Raw genomic sequence first — 19,629 nt, forward strand, 5'->3', positions numbered from 1 at the left:
CATGAATGAAGTTAGGGGAAATGTTCGCACTATATATTTAATAAACTATTAGTGACAGAAAATGTTGATGGGAGTAAACGTTCACTATTTTCTGCAGTTTGCAGACGCTGCATTCAGCCAGCAGTTAAAATGATTCTCACTAGACAATCACGCAGGTGGAGTAAAGAGAGAACAGTTTAGGTAACGGTCAGTATTTTTATGTCGTTGGAAAAACGTTTTTCAGCGTCAATATTTCTGTTGTTGTGAGTCGTAGCATCCAAGGTTGGAGCAAGGTGGATTTTTCATTTCTAATTTGAAGACACAATGGATCGTTTGCAGGCGTCATCACGACTAATTTGGTGGCAACTCGTCAAAGAGAAAATTTCACATGGTGCATCTTTAATTGGACTATTTGTGGACACGTAATGACTGTAACACTACTTTGTGTGTGTGTGAGGGAGAAAGACACACGAGGAAAGAGATTCATGAACTGCTTTGTAAGAGATATTTTGTGTATAATCAAACATTCCAACTTTTTAATACAAATAAAACTTTCAGACAACAACAGTTTAATTTTCTTCTTTCTTTTCAGATTAATTGTTGCTCCATTTCCTCAGAAGTTTTAGGAGCGTTATCTTTTATTGACTCCTCCTGTTAACAGGAGCTCCCACAAAAAGCTTCCTGAGCAGCAGAGTGATGTAAGGACAATATTTTTACCCTGAGCCTGAACTCTCAGGTTCCTCCTCCTACATACGTTAGACTCCGTCTCCAATCTGTCTGTATAAAATAACCATCAGGAGAATCATTTGATTAGTGGAGTTAGTTACCAAGATACTACTTTCCACTTTATGGACCTGTGATTCTCTGTAAGAAATAATTAGCTATAAGCTACAGTTTGATGTTCAGGTGACAATGTTTAATCAAAAAATACTTAATAACATTAATAGACAGTTGAAGATTGGTGACTGCTAAAATTGGTATTTCTTAGTATTTGATTTATATTTTTTCATGCTTCAATATTTTGTGGTCTGTTGTGAAATGCTGCAATCATTGAGCATTTCTGCAACTTATATTATAAGTTGAAGATTAAAAGAATGAGACACATAGTCTCTATGAATTTAGAAAATCACAGACACAAATGTGTTACATTTCACAAATTCATCATAATTAAGCTTTGGGAGAGTGTTGCATTTTCAGAAAACATCCTTTAGTTGCAGTGCATATCAAATGTATACAATAACAGATAAAATGTTCTTTTAAACTAAACTTCTAAATATTAATCAATCAATAATCAAACTTTTCTCATTGCCTCTCTATTATGTCTGTCTACCAACAGAGCAGTGCCTTAAAACAATAACTTGTTAATTCAAAGACTGAGTGAACTAAGAGTTACGCTCGACTTCCTGTCAGATGAGACATAATTTGAAACGCATTTATACACATTATGTATTAGATAAAAACCCAATAATCACAACGGTCAAATCACTTAAACTGTCCCTGTAAAGCTGTTAATGTGCCCACTAGTGAACTACGTCTACATTAATGTCCCACAGAAGTTACAGTACATGTCTTTGATGCTAACCTCTGATCAGCCTCTTTAATCACTACTTGAGTTTACACAACTCAGCAGTGTCTCCATTAAAACCACCAAGAAACAGTCCAGCATAGAGCGGCTGAGTGAATGTGGTCTGGACTCTGTGGAGGAGAGTCATGGTTTCAGTGACGCTGTAGAAAGACAGAAGACCTGCACTGTGATCCAGGTACACGCCTATTCTGGAGGATTTAGGACCTGAGATGCCAGTTGAAAGGTTGTTGTGGCTGAAGCTATAACTACTGCCACAATTTAATACCCAAGACTTCTCATTGTATCCAAATACATGTGCATTGAAGTCCCCTGATCTGCCAATACTCTTATAAGCGACTGCTACTGCAGCATTCCTGCTCATCTCCACCTCCCAGTAACACCGTCCAGTCAGTCCATCTTTACTCAAGACCTGAGATATGTTAATGAATCTGTCTGGATGTTGAGAATATGCTGAATTATTTACATCAAATTTTATTTTTCTGTTCCCCTCTGATAAAACCAGAAATCCGTTTGCTGTGTTTGGATCCAGCGTGATGTGACATGCATATTGTAAGAAATGAACTCTAAACATGGGCTCTGCAAGGAAGGCCTGTATTTTATCTCTGGCTGCCGTCACAGCTGCCATCACATCCTCAAAGTACCGCAGACGGTTGGTTTTTGGTCTCGGTGAGTCTGTAGACTCAGTAAGTTGTGACAGTGAGGGGTAACTGTGGAGAAACTGGGTGTGGTCCTCTGTGTGCTCCAGCTGCTCCAGCTCAGCGTCTTTCCTCTTCAGCTCAGAGATCTCCTCCTGAAGCTCCTCCTGAAGCTCTTTGGCCCGACTCGCTTCAGTTTCCTGCAGGGATCTGATCTGCTGCTTCACATCAGAGCTTCTTTTCTCGATCACACGGATCAACTCAGTAAAAATCTTCTGATTGTCCTCCACTGCTTTATCAGCGGAGCGATCGATCGTCTCCACCTCCTGCTGAAGCTCCTTCACGTCTTTCTCTCGGTGCTGGATTCTTCGCTGAAGTTTTTGCCGTCTTTTCCTGAGCTCCTCCTGCTTCTCTGTCCTTTCTGCTGCAGCAGAGATCATGTCGTGGCCTCTGTGTTCTTCCATTGAGCAGAGATAACAGATACACTGCTGATCAGTGCGGCAGAAGATCTTCATCACCTCGTCATGATGAGAGCAGATGGTGTCCTGAAGTTTAACAGAAGCCTCGACGAGTTTGTGTTTTTTAAAAGTGGGAGATTCATAGTGAGGCTGAAGGTGCTGCTCACAGTAAGAAGCCAGACAAACCAGACAGGACGTGAGGGCTTTCAGCTTCCTCCCAGTGCAGACATCACAGGCCACATCTCCAGGACCAGCATAGCAGTGATCAGCTGGAGCATCTTGGGGTCCAGTCTTCTTCAGTTCCTCCACTAACTCTGCCAACAAGGTGTTTTTCACCAGGACAGGCCTCGGTTTGAACGTCTGGCGGCACTGAGGGCAGCTGTGGCTTTTCTTATGATCTTCCTCATCCCAGAAGCTTTTAATGCAGCTCATGCAGTAGTTGTGTCCACAGGGAATAGTCACCGGATCCTTCAGCAGATCCAGACAGATTGGACAGCAGAACTTTGCCTGATTTCCTTGCTGCGGCATTTCACCGCTCTGTAACAGGGAATGTCTGAAGAGTTTCACTTTCCTCACAGCAAATACAAGAGTCACGCAGGAAGCCAAACCTTCTTTACTTTCACATTTGCTGATCTTTAGTCATGTGACTTGTGTCTCTTGCAGTATACAGTAGTTTACAGCATGTTGGTCACACCCATCTCTGAACAGGCATATCTGGGAAAGGGGCGGGAACCAGGAAATATACAGCCAGAGTTGGACTCTGTTATCACCAGTCATCAGTTACAGCCCTGACTGCATTTATAGCCTTCCTTTACTTGTGCTTGGTCCTGGGCTCTGCTTTTAGAAGTAAAACATCCACCTCAGTCTCTTTTAGAGGTTTTGCTTTCTGAACAGTTGAACAGTAAAGAAATAAGGAAAAATAAAAGAAGCAAGAAATGGAAACACATTCACCAAGGAAAACAGACAAAAGAAAAATAGGAGAGGAAGAAGAAAATTAAATGAAGATGATATTTCCGATACGTAATGAGCGCTCTCTAATGTAGAGGGGAAAATATGAATCTGCAGAGTAACCAGTTACTCTCGCTCAGTTAAATGTACTGGATAATTTGGAAGTACCAGAACTTACAAATGACATTTGAGTAAATGTAGTCTGCAGTTCTGTGCAAAAGTTTAGCCAGTTGTGGGGGAAAATGTTGTAAAGAAAGAAGGCTTTAAACATAAAATAAAAACATTTAAAAAGATTATATTAAATAATTAAGAAAATACAAAGTGAATGACCACAAGAAAGAATTTATCATATCAATAGTTGGTGTGAGCACTTTGCCCTCAAAATAGCATAGTGTTTGATTAAACAATTATGCAAAACAGGTGCTAATGATAATAAATGAAATAGGTTGAAACGCAATCATTAACTGAAACAGAAACAGCTGTGTTGGAGGAATACAACTGGGTGAGGACCAGCCAAACTCTGCTTGCTGAAAACAGTTTGTCAAAAGTCATTCACCACGGCAAGACTGAGCACAGCCACAAGACACAAGGTAGTTATACTGCATCAGCAAGGTCTCTCCAAGGCAGAAATTTCAAGGCAGACATGAGTTTCCAGATTTGCTGTCCAAGCTCTTTTGTGGAAGCACAAAGAAACGGGCAACGTTGAGGATTGTAGATTCAGTGGTCGGCTATAGAAACTTATCTGCAAGCAGATGAAAGACTCATCATGTTTACTTCGCTCCTCAGGATCGGAAGATGTCCAGCAGTGCCATCAGCTCAGAGCTGCAGAAAACAGTAGGACCCTGGTACACCATCTACAGTATTCATTTCATTTAGCTGACACTTTTTTCCAAATCGACTTATAATTCCTATATATATATAGCAATTATAAGTTGATATGTGTCAGGTTGCACGCCTCTGAAGCAAGTAGGGGTTAAGTGTCTTGCTCAGGGACACATTGGTGGATGTGTCACAGTGGGGAATTGAACCCGCGTCGCTCACACCAAAGGCATTTGTCCTATCCCCTGCACTGTCTCCACCTCACTGTCTGGAGAAGTCTGGTCAGGATCGGACTTCATGGAAGACTTGTGGCCAAAAGGCCAAACCTCCATCATGGAAACAAGACCGACCAACTCAACTATGCATAGAAAAACGGGACCTTGGGTACAGAAAAATGGCAGCAGGTCCTCCGTACTGATGAGACAGAATTTGAAATATTTAGCTGCAGAAGAAGGCAGTTTGTTCACCGAAGGAGAGCGGTACAAGAATGAGTGTCTGCAGGGAACAGTGAAGCATCGAGAAGGTTCCTTGCAAGTTTGGGGCTGCATTTCTGCACACGGAGTTTGAGATTGGATCAGAATGAATGGTCTCCTCAATGCTGAGAAGGACGGGCAGATACTTATCGATCACGTAGTACCATCAGGCAGGCACCTGATAAGCCCCAAATTTATTCTGCAGCATGACAACGATGCCAAACATACAGCGAAAGTCATTGAGGACAATCTTCAGTGCGATGAAGAACAAGGAGTCCTGGGAGTGATGGTATGGCCCCCACAGAGCCCAGATCTCAACATCATAGTCTGTCTGGGATTACATAAAATGAGAGCAACAACTGAGGCTGCCTAAATCCTCTGAAGAACTGTGGGTAGTTTCCCAAAAATTTGCCCAACATACTTGCAGAGTTCCTTCAAAAACTATGTGCAAGAGTACCGAGAAGAACTGATGCTGTTTTGAAGGCAAAGGTTAGTCACACCAAATATTGATTTGTTTTACATTTTTCTTCTGCTCACTCACTTTGCATTTTATTAATTGATAAATAAAATCTATCAACATGTCTATTATTGAAAGCTTCCTTACTTTTTTAACACACCTGCCTGAAACCTTTCCACAGTACCGAACATTACTTTTCTCTGTAACTCACAGAGGAAAAGCTTTCATCATCTCAACGTTGACCCAGTAGTTTCTGTGCACTGTTCTGTGCTTCTTCTGCTGTAAATGTCAGAATCACACTCTGACCGCGATAGTCAATCCTGTTCTGAATGTTTAACGTAATATAATAAACTAAACATTGAATAACCTATCATGTAGGTAAACTTGATCATCATGGGAGGAAGAAGACAGTAACTCAGACACAGCAGGGTAACATCATGCCTCTGCATCAGTTTTATTTCACAGTATAATTCATCTTTTCTCGATACAAATCAGTGTTTTTCTTTGTGCCGGATGCCTACACCCTGTTTCATTTCAACACACGTCACATTAGATTAGATTAGCAAACTACATTAATCCCAGATGGGGAAACTCAATGACAGACCATTGTTTGCTTTAAGACTTTATTGTCCACAAAAGGTCAAACAGCTGAGTTTTAATTTAGATTTATAAATTCTCAAAGGTCATCTTTACTTTATTTTCCAAGTAGAACTTAGAGAAATGTCGAGCTTTTGAGCTGTATAAGAAATACCACTTTTTCACACAGCTAATGTCAAAATCCTTTTTAGCTACCAGGTTCAAGGTTCAGTTTGGTCTTTCCAGAGAAACTGTCTTCTAAATGAAAACATTTTAGAATCTTTGTACTAAAAAGGTTTATATATCTGTTATAAAATGATTCAGCATGAATCCTCAACCTAAAAACTTAATTTCTGAGCTGACTGAACTGAACATAAAACAATGTCAGAGATTCCTTTTAGAAAAAACTCACATTTTGGTTAAAAATCCTAATTTGATGTATATATGAGTCATGATTTGAAATAGAAACAGCCACTAGCGTCAAATCACTTAAACTGTCCCTGTAAAGCTAAACTTTGCCCACTAGTGAACTATGTCTGCAATTATGTCCCACAGAAGTTACAGTACATGTCTTTGATGCTAACCTCTGATCAGCCTCTTTAATCACTACTTGAGTTTACACAACTCAGCAGTGTCTCCATTAAAACCACCAAGAAACAGTCCAGCATAGAGCGGCTGAGTGAATGTGGTCTGGACTCTGTGGAGGAGAGTCATGGTTTCAGTGACGCTGTAGAAAGACAGAAGACCTGCACTGTGATCCAGGTACACGCCTATTCTGGAGGATTTAGGACCTGAGATGCCAGTTGAAAGGTTGTCATGTATGAATTTATAGATACTGCCACAATTTAATACCCAAGACTTCTCATTGTATCCAAATACATGTGCATTGAAGTCCCCTGATCTGCCAATACTCTTATAAGCGACTGCTACTGCAGTATTCCTGCTCATCTCCACCTCCCAGTAACACCGTCCAGTCAGTCCATCTTTACTCAAGACCTGAGATATGTGAATGAATCTGTCTGGATGTTGAGAATATGCTAAATTATTTACATCAAATTTAATTTTTCTGTTCCCCTCTGATAAAACCAGATATTTGTGTGCTGTGTTTGGATCCAGCGTGATGTGACATGCATATTTTAATAAGTCAGCTCTGGTTGTGGTCTCCACTAAAAACCATGTCTCAGTCAAAAAGGCCTGTATTTTATCTCTGGCTGCCGTCACAGCTGCCATCACATCCTCAAAGTACCGCAGACGGTTGGTTTTTGGTCTCGGTGAGTCTGTAGACTCAGTAAGTTGTGACAGTGAGGGGTAACTGTGGAGAAACTGGGTGTGGTCCTCTGTGTGCTCCAGCTGCTCCAGCTCAGCGTCTTTCCTCTTCAGCTCAGAGATCTCCTCCTTCAGCTCCTCCTGAAGCTCTTTGGCCCGACTCGCTTCAGTTTCCTGCAGGGATCTGATCTGCTGCTTCACATCAGAGCTTCTTTTCTCGATCACACGGATCAACTCAGTAAAAATCTTCTCATTGTCCTCCACTGCTTTATCAGCGGAGCGATCGATCGTCTCCACCTCCTGCTGAAGCTCCTTCACGTCTTTCTCTCGGTGCTGGATTCTCCGCTGAAGTTTTTGCCGTCTTTTCCTGAGCTCCTTCTGCTTCTCTGTCCTTTCTGCTGCAGCAGAGATCATGTCGTGGCCTCTGTGTTCTTCCATTGAGCAGAGATAACAGATACACTGCTGATCAGTGCGGCAGAAGATCTTCATCACCTCGTCATGATGAGAGCAGATGGTGTCCTGAAGTTTAACAGAAGCCTCGACGAGTTTGTGTTTTTTAAAAGTGGGAGATTCATAGTGAGGCTGAAGGTGCTGCTCACAGTAAGAAGCCAGACAAACCAGACAGGATGTGAGGGCTTTCAGCTTCCTCCCAGTGCAGACATCACAGGCCACATCTCCAGGTCCAGCATAGCAGTGATCAGCTGGAGCATCTTGGGGTCCAGTCTTCTTCAGTTCCTCCACTAACTCTGCCAACAAGGTGTTTTTCACCAGGACAGGCCTCGGTTTGAACGTCTGGCGGCACTGAGGGCAGCTGTGGATTTTCTTATGATCTTCCTCATCCCAGAAGCTTTTAATGCAGCTCATGCAGTAGTTGTGTCCACAGGGAATAGTCACCGGATCCTTCAGCAGATCCAGACAGATCGAACAGCAGAACTTTGCCTGATTTCCTTGCTGCGCCATTTCACCGCTCTGTAACAGGGAATGTCTGACGAGTTTCACTTTCCTCACAGCAAATACAAGAGTCATTCAAGAGGAAAATCTTGATACTGATTTGCAGTGATTTGGCTTGTCAGCTGTTGCACTTTGCAGCATTTTGAATACACCAATCCGTGAATCGGCAGATCTGGGAAAGGGGCGGCAACCTGGAAATTTACAGTGATAATTGGACTCTGTGCTTGAAAAAAAAGGTAGGGGTTAACGGCCTTTGGCATCATTTATTTATACATTTACAGCCAGTTTGAACTTTGGCAGTGTGTTATGCACTCCTTTAAACCTTTAATACTGAGCTTGGTAATATGGCTCCATTAAAGTACATTGTAAAATAATTGTTATCATCTGGGATCTGCTCCATTTAATCCTACATTTTTCCCAGGTATAAAAATATCAAAATCATGTGTCATTAGTAACCATTTGAAATAATCAATCACTCAAATTTACATGGAAAAGTAGGTGAAAAAGTGTGTACTATGGTTGGTCACAATTGTAACCGGAGGGATCATGCGTTGTATCCTGAATCAACTAATTTCTCCAGTGCAGTCACCAAAATTTCTATGTATCCCAGACCAGTTATTAAGACATTTAAAACTGTCGAATGGTAGTCCCCAGCATTGACACTAAAATGCTCAAAATCTCATTGTAGCGTAACTAACTTAAATATCAAAATCCCTTATACAACACTGACCATTCTGAGAGCAAAGACAAAAAAAACAACGTATTTCAGCATTGTAACTTTAGTGCAACATGTATTGCATATATTATATTGTAACTTTATTGTAACATTTGAACTTGTACTTTAGTGCAATATTCATTGTAAACAGTTGTTTGTGTAGAATATGCATTCAACTAGTGGCTGATACTGGAATGCTTGGAAATGTATAAGAACTCAATGGGGCTCTAGGAGCAAACTCATAGTCAATGGCACAAGTCACTATCAAGTGCGGCATCCAAAGGTGTGATGCACTATCACTGCTGCTGTTCTGCATAGGCCTGAACCACCTCAACCAGGTAATCACAAAGGGTAGTTACAGATACCAGTTCCGAAGTGGAACAACCATCAGTCACCTCCTCTACATGGATGACATCAAGCTGTATGCCAGGAATGAGCAAGATACGACTCACTGATCCACACTACCAGGATCTACAGCAATGAATGAATGTCATTCAGACTGGACAGGTGTTGTCAGACGGTATCAAGAAGAGGGAAAATGATAAGAACCGAGGGGGTTGAACTACCAGAAGACAACATTGCAGATGTTCAGGACAGCACAAATACCTTGGGATCCCCCAGGCAAATGGAAACCATGAGGAGGCAACAAGAAAGTCTGCCACAGCCAAATACCTACAGAGAGTCAGGTCCTGAAAAGTCAGCAGAATGGGAAGAACAAGATCCAAGCCATCAACACAGTCATCAGATACCCCGCTGGTATAATAAACTGGCCAAAGGAAGAAATACAGGCCACTGATGTTAAGACAAGGACGCTCCTTACAATGCATGCAGGGTTTCACCCCAAATACCAATAGAGGCCTGGGTCTACCACACCAGGCAGGAACCCAAGTGCAGACTGTGTATGGATGCCCCTGAGAACATAACAGCAGGGTGTAAGATGCAGACAGGAACAGTGTACATGGAACGCCATAATCAGGTAGCTGGCATAGTGTACAGGAACATCTGGCAGGAGTATGGGCTGGTAAGGTGGTTAAGAATGACCGAGCTAAGATCCTGTGGGACTTCAAGAACCAGACTGACAAACTGAGGATGGCTAACCAACCAGACATCGTGTCGAGCGGCAGATGACACATACCATCTCATGAGGGGTGAGAGAGGCATTTAATTTTTTTTTATATCACGGTGCACACCTTGTCTGGGTGGTCACCCAGATCCAACATACCCAGAACACAAAATGAAACTAAAAGAGAAAAACAGATTGGTACAAGAACTGTAAATGTGTATAACTAGATGCATTGTGTTATCCCACCGGTCACTATTGTTGCCGTCATAAAGGTTTACCCATTTTATGACCACACTGAAGAAAGTTGAGTAAATGCATATACTAATACTAGACCCCTTAAAGATGATGTGTACCAAAACTCTCCGTCCTATCTTTATGTTAACATACTTTACTAACCTTTTGTTTGGGAGGTTTGATGCAGCCATCCATTTCTCATGGTGCAACCACGAAGTAAACAGCTGTCGTCATGTGACAGTTTACAATAAACATGTGACACTGCACATATTTCATTTACACCCTTTATTTCAATATTTGCTTGAAATGCATTGATACATCATTCAGAAACATTTTCAGAGCCTTATAAACAAAAAGGTTTTTTAGTGACCGATGGGATTAAATGGGTTTTAAGCCACAACAGCACCAGTAAGGTTCAGCACCGATGTTGCGTTGTCATGTTCTTCCACACCAAACTGTGAAAACCATTTGTTTAAGTTCGATTTGTGCACGGAGGCATTGTCATGTTGAAATAGGGAAAGTGTCTTCCCCAAACTGTTGACACAAAGTTGGAAACACGCAATTTTTAAAATATAGATTTCCTTTTGTTGGAACTAAAGTACCTAAACCATGAAAAACATCCCCAGACCAAATGTTGTCAGTGTTGTCCACATACCTTTGGCCATATAGTAAATAAAACGCTTCTGCTGGGTGGAAACCTTGCATCTCCAGTAAGATGATATTGTCAAAACGTAGTGGTCTTACTAGGTGCATCTCAAAGTCAAGAAAGGATCCTTCAACGGCTGAATTTTACGGATGCTACATCATCGAATCCCACCGAAGGACTGTTCTCATGTCTAGGATCCTTTGAAAGTTACGAAGGGCTGAGTCCTTCGTTCTGAGAAAATTCAAAGGTGCCTTTGTGTATCCTCAGATCGCCCAAAGCGTACCCCAGCACAATGCTGTGCTGTTGTTCTGACGATTTATGCTGCCTTATCGTAAAATGCTATCTAACCCTAACCCTCCTCCTAACCCATGAGCACGCACAGAACTGCTAAGTAGCATATCTCAATGGATAGCACATGACAGAACACTGGTTTCTTTTAAAAATGGTGAACGAGAGCAAAGCAGCAACGTGGCATCACAGATGGGGACTCGAATTAGAGACTCGGACTCAAGTGCAACTTAAGTCGCACACACAGTGACTTAATACTCGAATGGAGACTCGTCCTCAAAAGACTTCAAACTCGACTCGGACTCGAGGTGCGGGACTCAAGAACAATGTTTATTTTTTAAGAAACTTCTGATGAGCTTGCCGTTATTCCCTCCCCCACATGCGTACATAACACGTAGCATCTGCTGCGCGAGACAGCACGTGAGAAAGGACAACAAAAACCCGGCAGCTGCTTCCGTTCGTTATGAAAAGATGAATGAGCGTTTGTCTACTTGCCAAACTTGTGGTAGTCGATTAACGTAATCATTTACATCCCGCCATCACATAAATTATTACCGTTGGCTAGAAAGATTTTACAGGTTTATTGTTGATCATGTAGCCTAACAGTTTTATTTAGTTAACTTTACACTGGGTTTGAGAGTCAACAGGGTTTGTTGACTTACAGTATTTAAGCAGTCAATAATTGCATTGCACATTAAATGGTTGTGCTCTGTAAATGAAAAACAGATTACAGTTACAGTATTCCTTATAGCTCTGCAGTTTTATAAGCAACCTGGATTGAACGCAGCAAGTGATGTATGTAGAATATGTATTTAAATGTCTTTGTCCACTATAACTTATTTGTCCACCAAAATGTGTTCCATCAAAGTGAAGCATTACAGCCTGTAGTCGCTACCTTTCCTTTTTTTTTTAAAGTGACTTACTACATCACAGTTTATTAGTACAAAAGCTAGACGCCACCGGGTCATGAGATACCACAGGCTGCATGTAGCAAACTGCAAGCAAATGTTAGCTAACTTGCTAACCTCTTAATCTAACTTATCCACACCGATAAGTGGTGTGACAACTGCAAACATGATAAACGCTCATGAATTAATTACGGACATCTTTCAATTCATAGACATGGGAGAATAAAGAGTCTTACTTGCGAAATTGTGTGGGGAGCCAACGTTAGCCTATTAGCACACCTGTTAAACCTACTTTAATTTTTTCCTCCCTTCCCACATCATTGGCAAATGTGCAGGCAGTACATCCTCTTTCTCCTGCGAGCAGACTGACGCCAATGCTGCTTTTCTCTTTTGCCCTTCATTTCAAGTTAGAAAGCGAGTTAGTTAAAGAGCACAGCAGTGTTTTCTAAATGCTAGGAAGGAGTTCTGCCTTGTCTCTGTAGGACTCATCCTACCAAGGAAGCATCCTTGACTTTGAGAAGGGGCTACTGTATCTCATCTGAAATGTAAAATCTGAATCTTTAACCGTAACCACTAACTCCAGCCGTCATATAAATGTGGTGAAGTAAGGAGTACATTATATTGTCATCAGATCTGTGGTGGAAGAATAGGAGGAATTACCTCAAAATGGTCTTTGAGTAAATTTACTAGGTTACTCTCAAACTCTGTAATTCACATTTAAAAAGGCTTAAATACTGGTATTACCTTTTGTACCAACAGTGTTTGGGTATGGCTGCACTGCTTTTGATGTAATTGCCAGTTTTTTACCGTTACAGATAACGTTTAAAGATGTTTTTTAAATCCCTTTTTCTAAAGGTCATGTAGAGTCAACACAATATGTCAACATAGCAGGACTGTAACAAGACACACCAGGGTAACATGATGCCTCTGCATCAGTTTTATTTCACAGTAGAATTCATCTTTTCTTGATACAAATCAGGGTATTTCTTTTTCACCGAATGCCTTCACCCTGATCCCAACAAACATACATGTTTCATATCAACACACATCACATTACAGATCATTGTTAGCTTTAAGACATGTCTACAACATGCCCTCAAAAGTTCTTACCTCTCCTTCCACTTCAACCCAGGACTAGTTTTCCTAAAAGTATCTAGCAGAGGAAAAACTCTCAAACAGCTGAGCTTTGACTTAGATTTTAAAACACTGAAAGTGCATCTTTGCTTCGTTTTCCAGAAAGAAAAACATTGAGCTAATGAGATGCAAATAAATAACACCTTTTTAAGCTACCGGGTTCAAGGTTTAAGGGTTCAGTCTAGTCATTCAAGAAATTAGATTTTCTTCAAAATTAAAACACTTGAGAATCTTTGTACTGAGAAAGGTATACAGTATAAAGTAGCATACCTTTTGTGAGTACAGCATACCTCAGACTCAGAGATTCCTTTTAGGAAAACCAGCCCAGTTTGGTTCAAAATCTGAATTTGTCTACTGCACTTAATAAAAAAATCAGTTCCTGTCTAAAATGACATATGATGTGAAATGATCACACACACACACACACACACACACACTGCATTTGATAAAAACACACGTATGGGCCTAATAAATACAGCCACCCTGGGTCAAATCACTCTGAAATCCGCTCAGTTACTTAACAGTGGAACCAGATGGATTGTCTCTGAAATATTAACTTAACTCCACCCGCCTGTGAATTAAAGCTGCATTCAAGTCCCAATGAAGTCACAGTTTGAGGGAATTAAACTGTATTTTTCAGTAGATTTCTGTTTGTTCCTGAACACATTAAATAATAAAGAGTTAATATAAAAGAGAGACATGGTCAGATGGTAAATGAGAATTATGGGAAGTGAAAGCAGCACAACAAATGCTGACAAGAGAAGGAAATCAAAAATTGCTTTCAGTGGAATGAGTTCCTGTCACATGTTGATGCGTTTGCAAGCTACATTCAAGAAAACTCATTCAGTTGTTTACTGCTGGGTTCAGCTGATTTTCTGTCTCTACGGTTTGTTTGTAAAATGCTTTTTTGCGGCCAACTGTCAATTTTTCATGCAACAAAAAGAACGAAACAGTTTCTTGCAACTGCAGTTCCACACAGCAATCACATAACAAAAAAATAAAAACCACAATAAATGTCCAAAGCCAGTCAAAAAACCTTATGGACAATAGTCTGCTGTAATGTTAAGTTCACACAATGCTGAAGCACCAATATGGTCCTTTAACATTACTGCTGATAGTGAGAAACCTTTCTTTACCTTCTCTTCTCACGTGTAAAACACATTTGTACTGTTTGTATTAAACTGACCGTTAGTGTCAGATGGCAGAGAATCTAAGGTTACACAAAAATCATACAAACAGATAAGATTTCAGCTGCTTGTTGACCCAGGTGTAGCTGCACAGCTAACAATATCAACAGAAGGCTCCTTTTGGTTTGGTTTAAAGCAAAGAGAAAATAATTAAGACTACTGGGTTCATAGCAGGCATAGAGGTTTGAAGGCCGAGCCGCTGATTAAAAGAGTTTGACTTTTGTTACAAATGGAAATTCAGCTGTGAGGGACTTAATCATTAGTGTGACTAATGTGGGTAACTTCTCAGCATGATGACAGAGTTCAACACTGTAGAGGTGTAACAAGACATTGTAAATATATCCATAACGCAAACATGTGACCGTGTTAGTAGTATTTGTCACGATATCACCAAATGTTTATCAATTCAGCCTCTTAAAAAGTACTTTAAATTGCCTGCTGCCTCAAAATGTTGACACTGATCATAATCACAAATACACGTCTAAAGCCAGAATTCTTAAAAAATTAAGTTGGGTTCTGTGGACGAATAACAGGGAACCGTCTTAGTTAAAAATATTACTGAGCAAAATGTATCTTTATGGCCACATAGACGCAGAGGTTCTCTTGCAGTGTTTAGTCGCGTGCAAAGTCCTGCAAGCGAATATTCCTGGTAGATTGTTTTATGAACCCACATGTCCCACAGTCGTCCACTCAAAGTCTGCAACATGGCTTCAACAGCTTGTCCTCCTCGACAAACTCTTAATCAGTGGCTCCAGCCAAAGGTCAAGGCCATGGAAAGGTCGTGCTAAGTTCAAAGGTCATGGTAAGGTCATAACACTGTATCAGGTCAACGCATATACCCAGATGACGACTGACACTTTTCAAGTTTTTTAAAAAAGTGACCCCCTTCCCTTAATGCAGACACACACACACACACACACACACACAGTGAACCTCATACTTTGTCCATTTCAACATGATTTTAAGTTAAAACTTCACACTGTGGAAATCAAATACCATCACACACTTATTTACACGCGCACACACACACACAAACACACACACTTCCTTCATCCTCAGTGATTCTTAGTAACATCAACAGACAACATGATGGATGTGTGAATGGAGCAATTGACAGATGACCCAACTATGTCCCATCTCAGAGACACATGAGCATATAAGGAAAGAGATCGATCACCATCCTGTCCCGTGTCGTCAGGCGATATTTGCTACCAGATCTATCAGCAACTCGACTCCAAGGTAAGAACTCTTTCATTACAGTTCGTCAGCATCCCTCAGAAACCTTGAATCTCATTTTTTTCCTGCCTGTTTCTATTTAAATGAGGAGATAACTGTTGAAAGTATATTTTCAGTGGTGGAGGAAGTATTCAGACCCTTTACTTAAAGACGTATTGTGATACGTTTCAGCAGTAAAATGTCTAATAATGACAAGGCCTAAATATATTTTGTTAAGTTGTGTACTTTGACAATATCCGGAATATTTCCAATAATATTTAAAAACATTAAACATTAAAAATATTTAAATTTTTTTACGTGAAGCTGCTTTATTCAGTGTTTTTACCAGTTTTAATCACCATGTCCGTTTGTTTTGCACATGATTCAGTTTGGTAAAAACCTCCTGAACGATGAACACTGAAGGAATCCTGACCGGGAGAAGACTGCAATAAAGGCAATTGTGGTAAAGACAACGGCTTCCCTGATCCTACGCTTCTTCATGATGTCTTTTGCTATGGTTCTGATGTGAGAGACCCCTAGAGGCAAAAATGACATACTGTGCGTGTAAGTTAAAGTACTAATACCATGTGTAATAATACTCTATTACAACTAAAAGCCTTGCAATGACATTGTTACTCGAGTAAAACCATGTAAGTTTAATCAGGAGAATGTACTTAACTAAGTATTTAAAGTAAAAGTACACATTGCAGAAAAATGTAAGATATTTAGATATTTAATGATATAATGTATTTATTTATACTATTCTATATTATTACTCATGCATTAATGTTTAAGCTGGAGCTAACACGATCTATCTAATAATTAATTTAATTATGGATTAACCAGCTGGGTATTTTCTTGACCCACCTATATACTGTTTGGTTGGTGAAATTTAAGGTAAAAACGCTGTCACAGTTTTCCAGAGCTCAAAGTGACGTCTTCAGATGTCAGGTTACTGTACTGTAATTTAAGACAAGGAAAAGCAGCAAATTTTCACATTTGAGAAGATATTTCTGCATAAAACATTACTTAAAAGACTAAATGATCAAAACTGATTTCTTTTTATAAATGACTACTCAACTAATTGATTCCTCCACTAATCATTTAAGCTTTTAAATTTTATCTACCGTTTGGCGGTTTATCAGGATTTGTTTGTAAAATTGTAAAATAACTAAAGCTGTCCAGTAAAAAGTACAATATTAGCCTCTGAGATGTGGAGAATAAGTATAAAGTGTCATGAAATGGGACTACTCAGGTGAAGTACTTTCTGATAGTTGAAGAAATTGTGGCTCTTGAGGAAAAACAAGGTTTTTTCAGGGTGCTGACACATCATGTCTATGGTGAGATTGTTTCTTTTCATTGTAGTATTTATTTATTTTCAAACTGCTACTGTTTCCCTACTTCACAACTGACTCACACAGACAGACACCAACAGACAGAGTGATATTTACAGTATATACAAAATATTTTATCCTCCGTTAACTGCAGGCGGGAGGAGAGGCAGGGAGCTCGGGGTTTGAACTGGAACCCTTTACCTGTCATACAGCAGGTAGAAACTTCAAAAGGTTTTGGAAATTGTGAGGTTTGGAAGTCACTCAGTTAATTTGAGTTACAGTACGAAGTCTGGGAAATAGGTGAAGGACGGGAGGTGGGTGATAGGAAGTGTCCTTCAGTGGAGTGAAGGACACTGAGTCTAAGGCTCATTGTTTTGAGTTTTTTTCTTGCGTAGTTTTTGTTTTAAATTATCTGGCAACTTTGTATTTATTCAGAAAATTTTAAGTATAAGTTAAAGATTAAATGTTTTTGAAATAATACTACTGAAATCCAAGTGGATAAAAATGACATTTGTGTGAGTTAGTTGAGAAGATCTGAGCCAGGAGGTGATTAGCCTAGCTTAGCATAATGACTGGACTGAATGAAACAGGGAAAACAGCTAGCCTTGCTCAAAAGTTAAAAAATATGCCTACCAACACCTCTTAATCTGACTTATTGTTAACATACTGTATCCTGTTTCTTCAATCTGTCCGCAAAATCTTTGTAAAATCACTTTTTTATGAGGAGTTACAAGGTGGAACTGTTTCATGGCTAAGAGGAGCACAGTTTGCCTTTGTGGGTATATATGATAAACAAAGGAAATATAATTATTTGTCAGCTTTAGAGGTGCTGGTAGGCAGATTTTTGAACTCTGGACACAGCCAGGCTAGATGTTCCCCTGTTCCTAAGCTAGGCTAACCTCCATGATTTATGTACAGACATGCAAATGGTATAGATTTTCTCATCCAACTCTTGGGAAGAAGGCATATTTCCCAAAATGTCAAACTAATCCTTTAAACCAACCTACACCTCTCTAAAAACCAAGGTATATTTTAGCAAAAACCGAAAAAAAATGAGCCTTATCTATCTCTACAGCCAATGACCAGTGCTGTGGTCTGGGGAGAAGAACCTCAGGAAGAAAGGGCTGAGATTTGGGACATTAAGAGGAATTAATCAGCAGCGTAAACAGGCACAGTACTCAGATATCTCCTTGGATTGGTGGGCGCCAAGTAGAAGAAATGAGAAACGTCCTTCGGGTCAGCGCAAACAGAGCTGGAGGGTAAAAGGCAGGAGAAATGGGACGTTCCCCAGAGTAAGTGGAAGACATCCTGGTCGCCAAGCGGAAAACAATCCCTAAACCAGAGGGAACGTTTGTTAATGAATCGGTTGTTTACATCCCTATGAAAGTGGTTTGAGTAGCCTCTGAGTGTCTCTTAAGTGTCATTCAGACCAGAGGTAAGGGCCATTTTCAGGAAATGGGTGCAGTCCCGTTAGACACTGGGTGATTAAACAGGATGTATCCAATAGCACCTTCGTGGTTTCCCAGTGTTGATATGGTGTGAGTCCTTCAAGCAGATGTGAGGTGACTTCAATAGTGTCAAGCCAAAACAGAATGGGACCTCTCTTATAGAGCAAAATGGACATCTAATAGACGTTTAATGGCGCTCATCAAAGAGAATGTAAATACTTTCCAGTACAGCAGCAGGGATGGGAGATTAAATTGTGGTCTAGACTAGAGGCGAGGACAGTTTCCAGGAGATAAAGTGGAAATAACAATGGAGAACTTCATTTGTTTCCAGCAAAGCAAACGGGATGTGTCCTAAAGGTGAGGAATCCTGTTCAGTTTCCAGATAAAACACAACGTCCTTAAGACTAAGGAGAGGGAAACTCATCTGGTGTCGAATGAAAGCAACAAAACCATTCGAGACTGGAGGCAAGGGAACTTTTTTGGTTTCCAGTAAATCAAGAAAGTGGAATAAACAGGACAAGTTCATGTTCACACGTGAGGAAATTTGTTCTGTGTCCAGTTGAAAAAAGGGGAACAGATTCTAGACCAGTACATGAAATTAAATGTGTTCTGGACTGAGGAGATGAGGAAATTAGTTTGGTCTTCTGTGAAGGAACAGGACAAGTTCTAGACCAGATTGTAGGGAACATTTCTGGTTTCAACTACCTGAAACAGTACATGTTCTAGACCAGAGGTTGTGGGACTTGTTTGGTTTCCAGAAGGTAAGACGGGACTGGTCCTGGAGCAGGGATGAGGGAACTCATTTGGTTTTCAGTAGATTAAACAGGATGGACTCCAGAATAGAGGGAACTTGCTCAGTTTTCAGTAGATTAATGGGGGTGCATTCTAGACCAAAAATGAGGGAACTGGTTGGGTTTCCAGAAGAAGAAACTGAGATGTCAATTAGTTTTCATTGGAAAAAAACAGTTCTAGACCAGATTTGAGGGAACTTGTCTGGTTTCCGTGATGAGTCTGGAACAGAGGCGTGGAAACGTCAACCAGCAGTGTTGTTTGGTTTCCAGTCGATTTAAGGGGGATGTGTTTTAGACCAGAGGTGAGGGAACTTGTTTGGTTTCCAGAGTCGGGGACTCCTGCTCTGGTTCCAGTGCGTCTCCACCGGTCTGGTCTTCAGTGCTGCTCACAGTGTTGGAGTCCACGGGAGCCTCATCCTAAACAACCACACACATCAATAACAAGTTAACAGAGTGAGTACTCAGATTACTTTATTGCTGTTAACTTATAATTTAAAGTGCTTGTTTTTAGATTTTTGT

At 40.5% G+C, this 19,629-nt stretch overlaps 3 protein-coding genes across 3 annotated transcripts in view; all 3 read right to left on the minus strand.

The window, feature by feature from the left end:
* Positions 1 to 539: 539 nt before the first annotated feature.
* On the minus strand, positions 540 to 3,255 carry LOC119913229 (tripartite motif-containing protein 16-like). The gene has a single exon (XM_038732603.1). It carries the CDS (start codon positions 3,183 to 3,185, stop codon positions 1,584 to 1,586), a length of 1,602 nt encoding a protein of 533 aa, XP_038588531.1. The 5' UTR covers positions 3,186 to 3,255; the 3' UTR covers positions 540 to 1,583.
* A 2,779-nt stretch (positions 3,256 to 6,034) lies between these two features.
* Positions 6,035 to 8,201, minus strand: LOC119913228 (tripartite motif-containing protein 16-like). Its single transcript, XM_038732601.1, has one exon. It carries the CDS (start codon positions 8,154 to 8,156, stop codon positions 6,537 to 6,539), a length of 1,620 nt encoding a protein of 539 aa, XP_038588529.1. The 5' UTR covers positions 8,157 to 8,201; the 3' UTR covers positions 6,035 to 6,536.
* Positions 8,202 to 12,910: 4,709 nt separating this feature from the next.
* LOC119913226 (serine/threonine-protein kinase DCLK2-like) overlaps positions 12,911 to 19,629 on the minus strand; it is a 30,341-nt gene continuing 23,622 nt past the window's right edge. The window contains exon 16 of the mRNA XM_038732599.1: positions 12,911 to 19,527. Within this exon, the coding sequence (XP_038588527.1) occupies positions 19,402 to 19,527 (126 nt within the window). The 3' untranslated portion in view covers positions 12,911 to 19,401. The remainder of the gene's footprint in view (positions 19,528 to 19,629) is intronic.

The sequence above is a fragment of the Micropterus salmoides genome, unplaced genomic scaffold (genome assembly GCF_014851395.1).
Source record: "Micropterus salmoides isolate LMB-PRFRI ecotype aquatic unplaced genomic scaffold, ASM1485139v1 Ms_hic_scaffold_2, whole genome shotgun sequence".
Lineage (NCBI taxonomy): Eukaryota > Metazoa > Chordata > Actinopteri > Centrarchiformes > Centrarchidae > Micropterus > Micropterus salmoides.

Bases quoted from the DNA above. Each gene is read 5' to 3' on its own strand.
- LOC119913228 (XM_038732601.1), bottom strand. From the start codon at position 8,156: ATGGCGCAGCAAGGAAATCAGGCAAAGTTCTGCTGTTCGATCTGTCTG.
- LOC119913229 (XM_038732603.1), bottom strand. From the start codon at position 3,185: ATGCCGCAGCAAGGAAATCAGGCAAAGTTCTGCTGTCCAATCTGTCTG.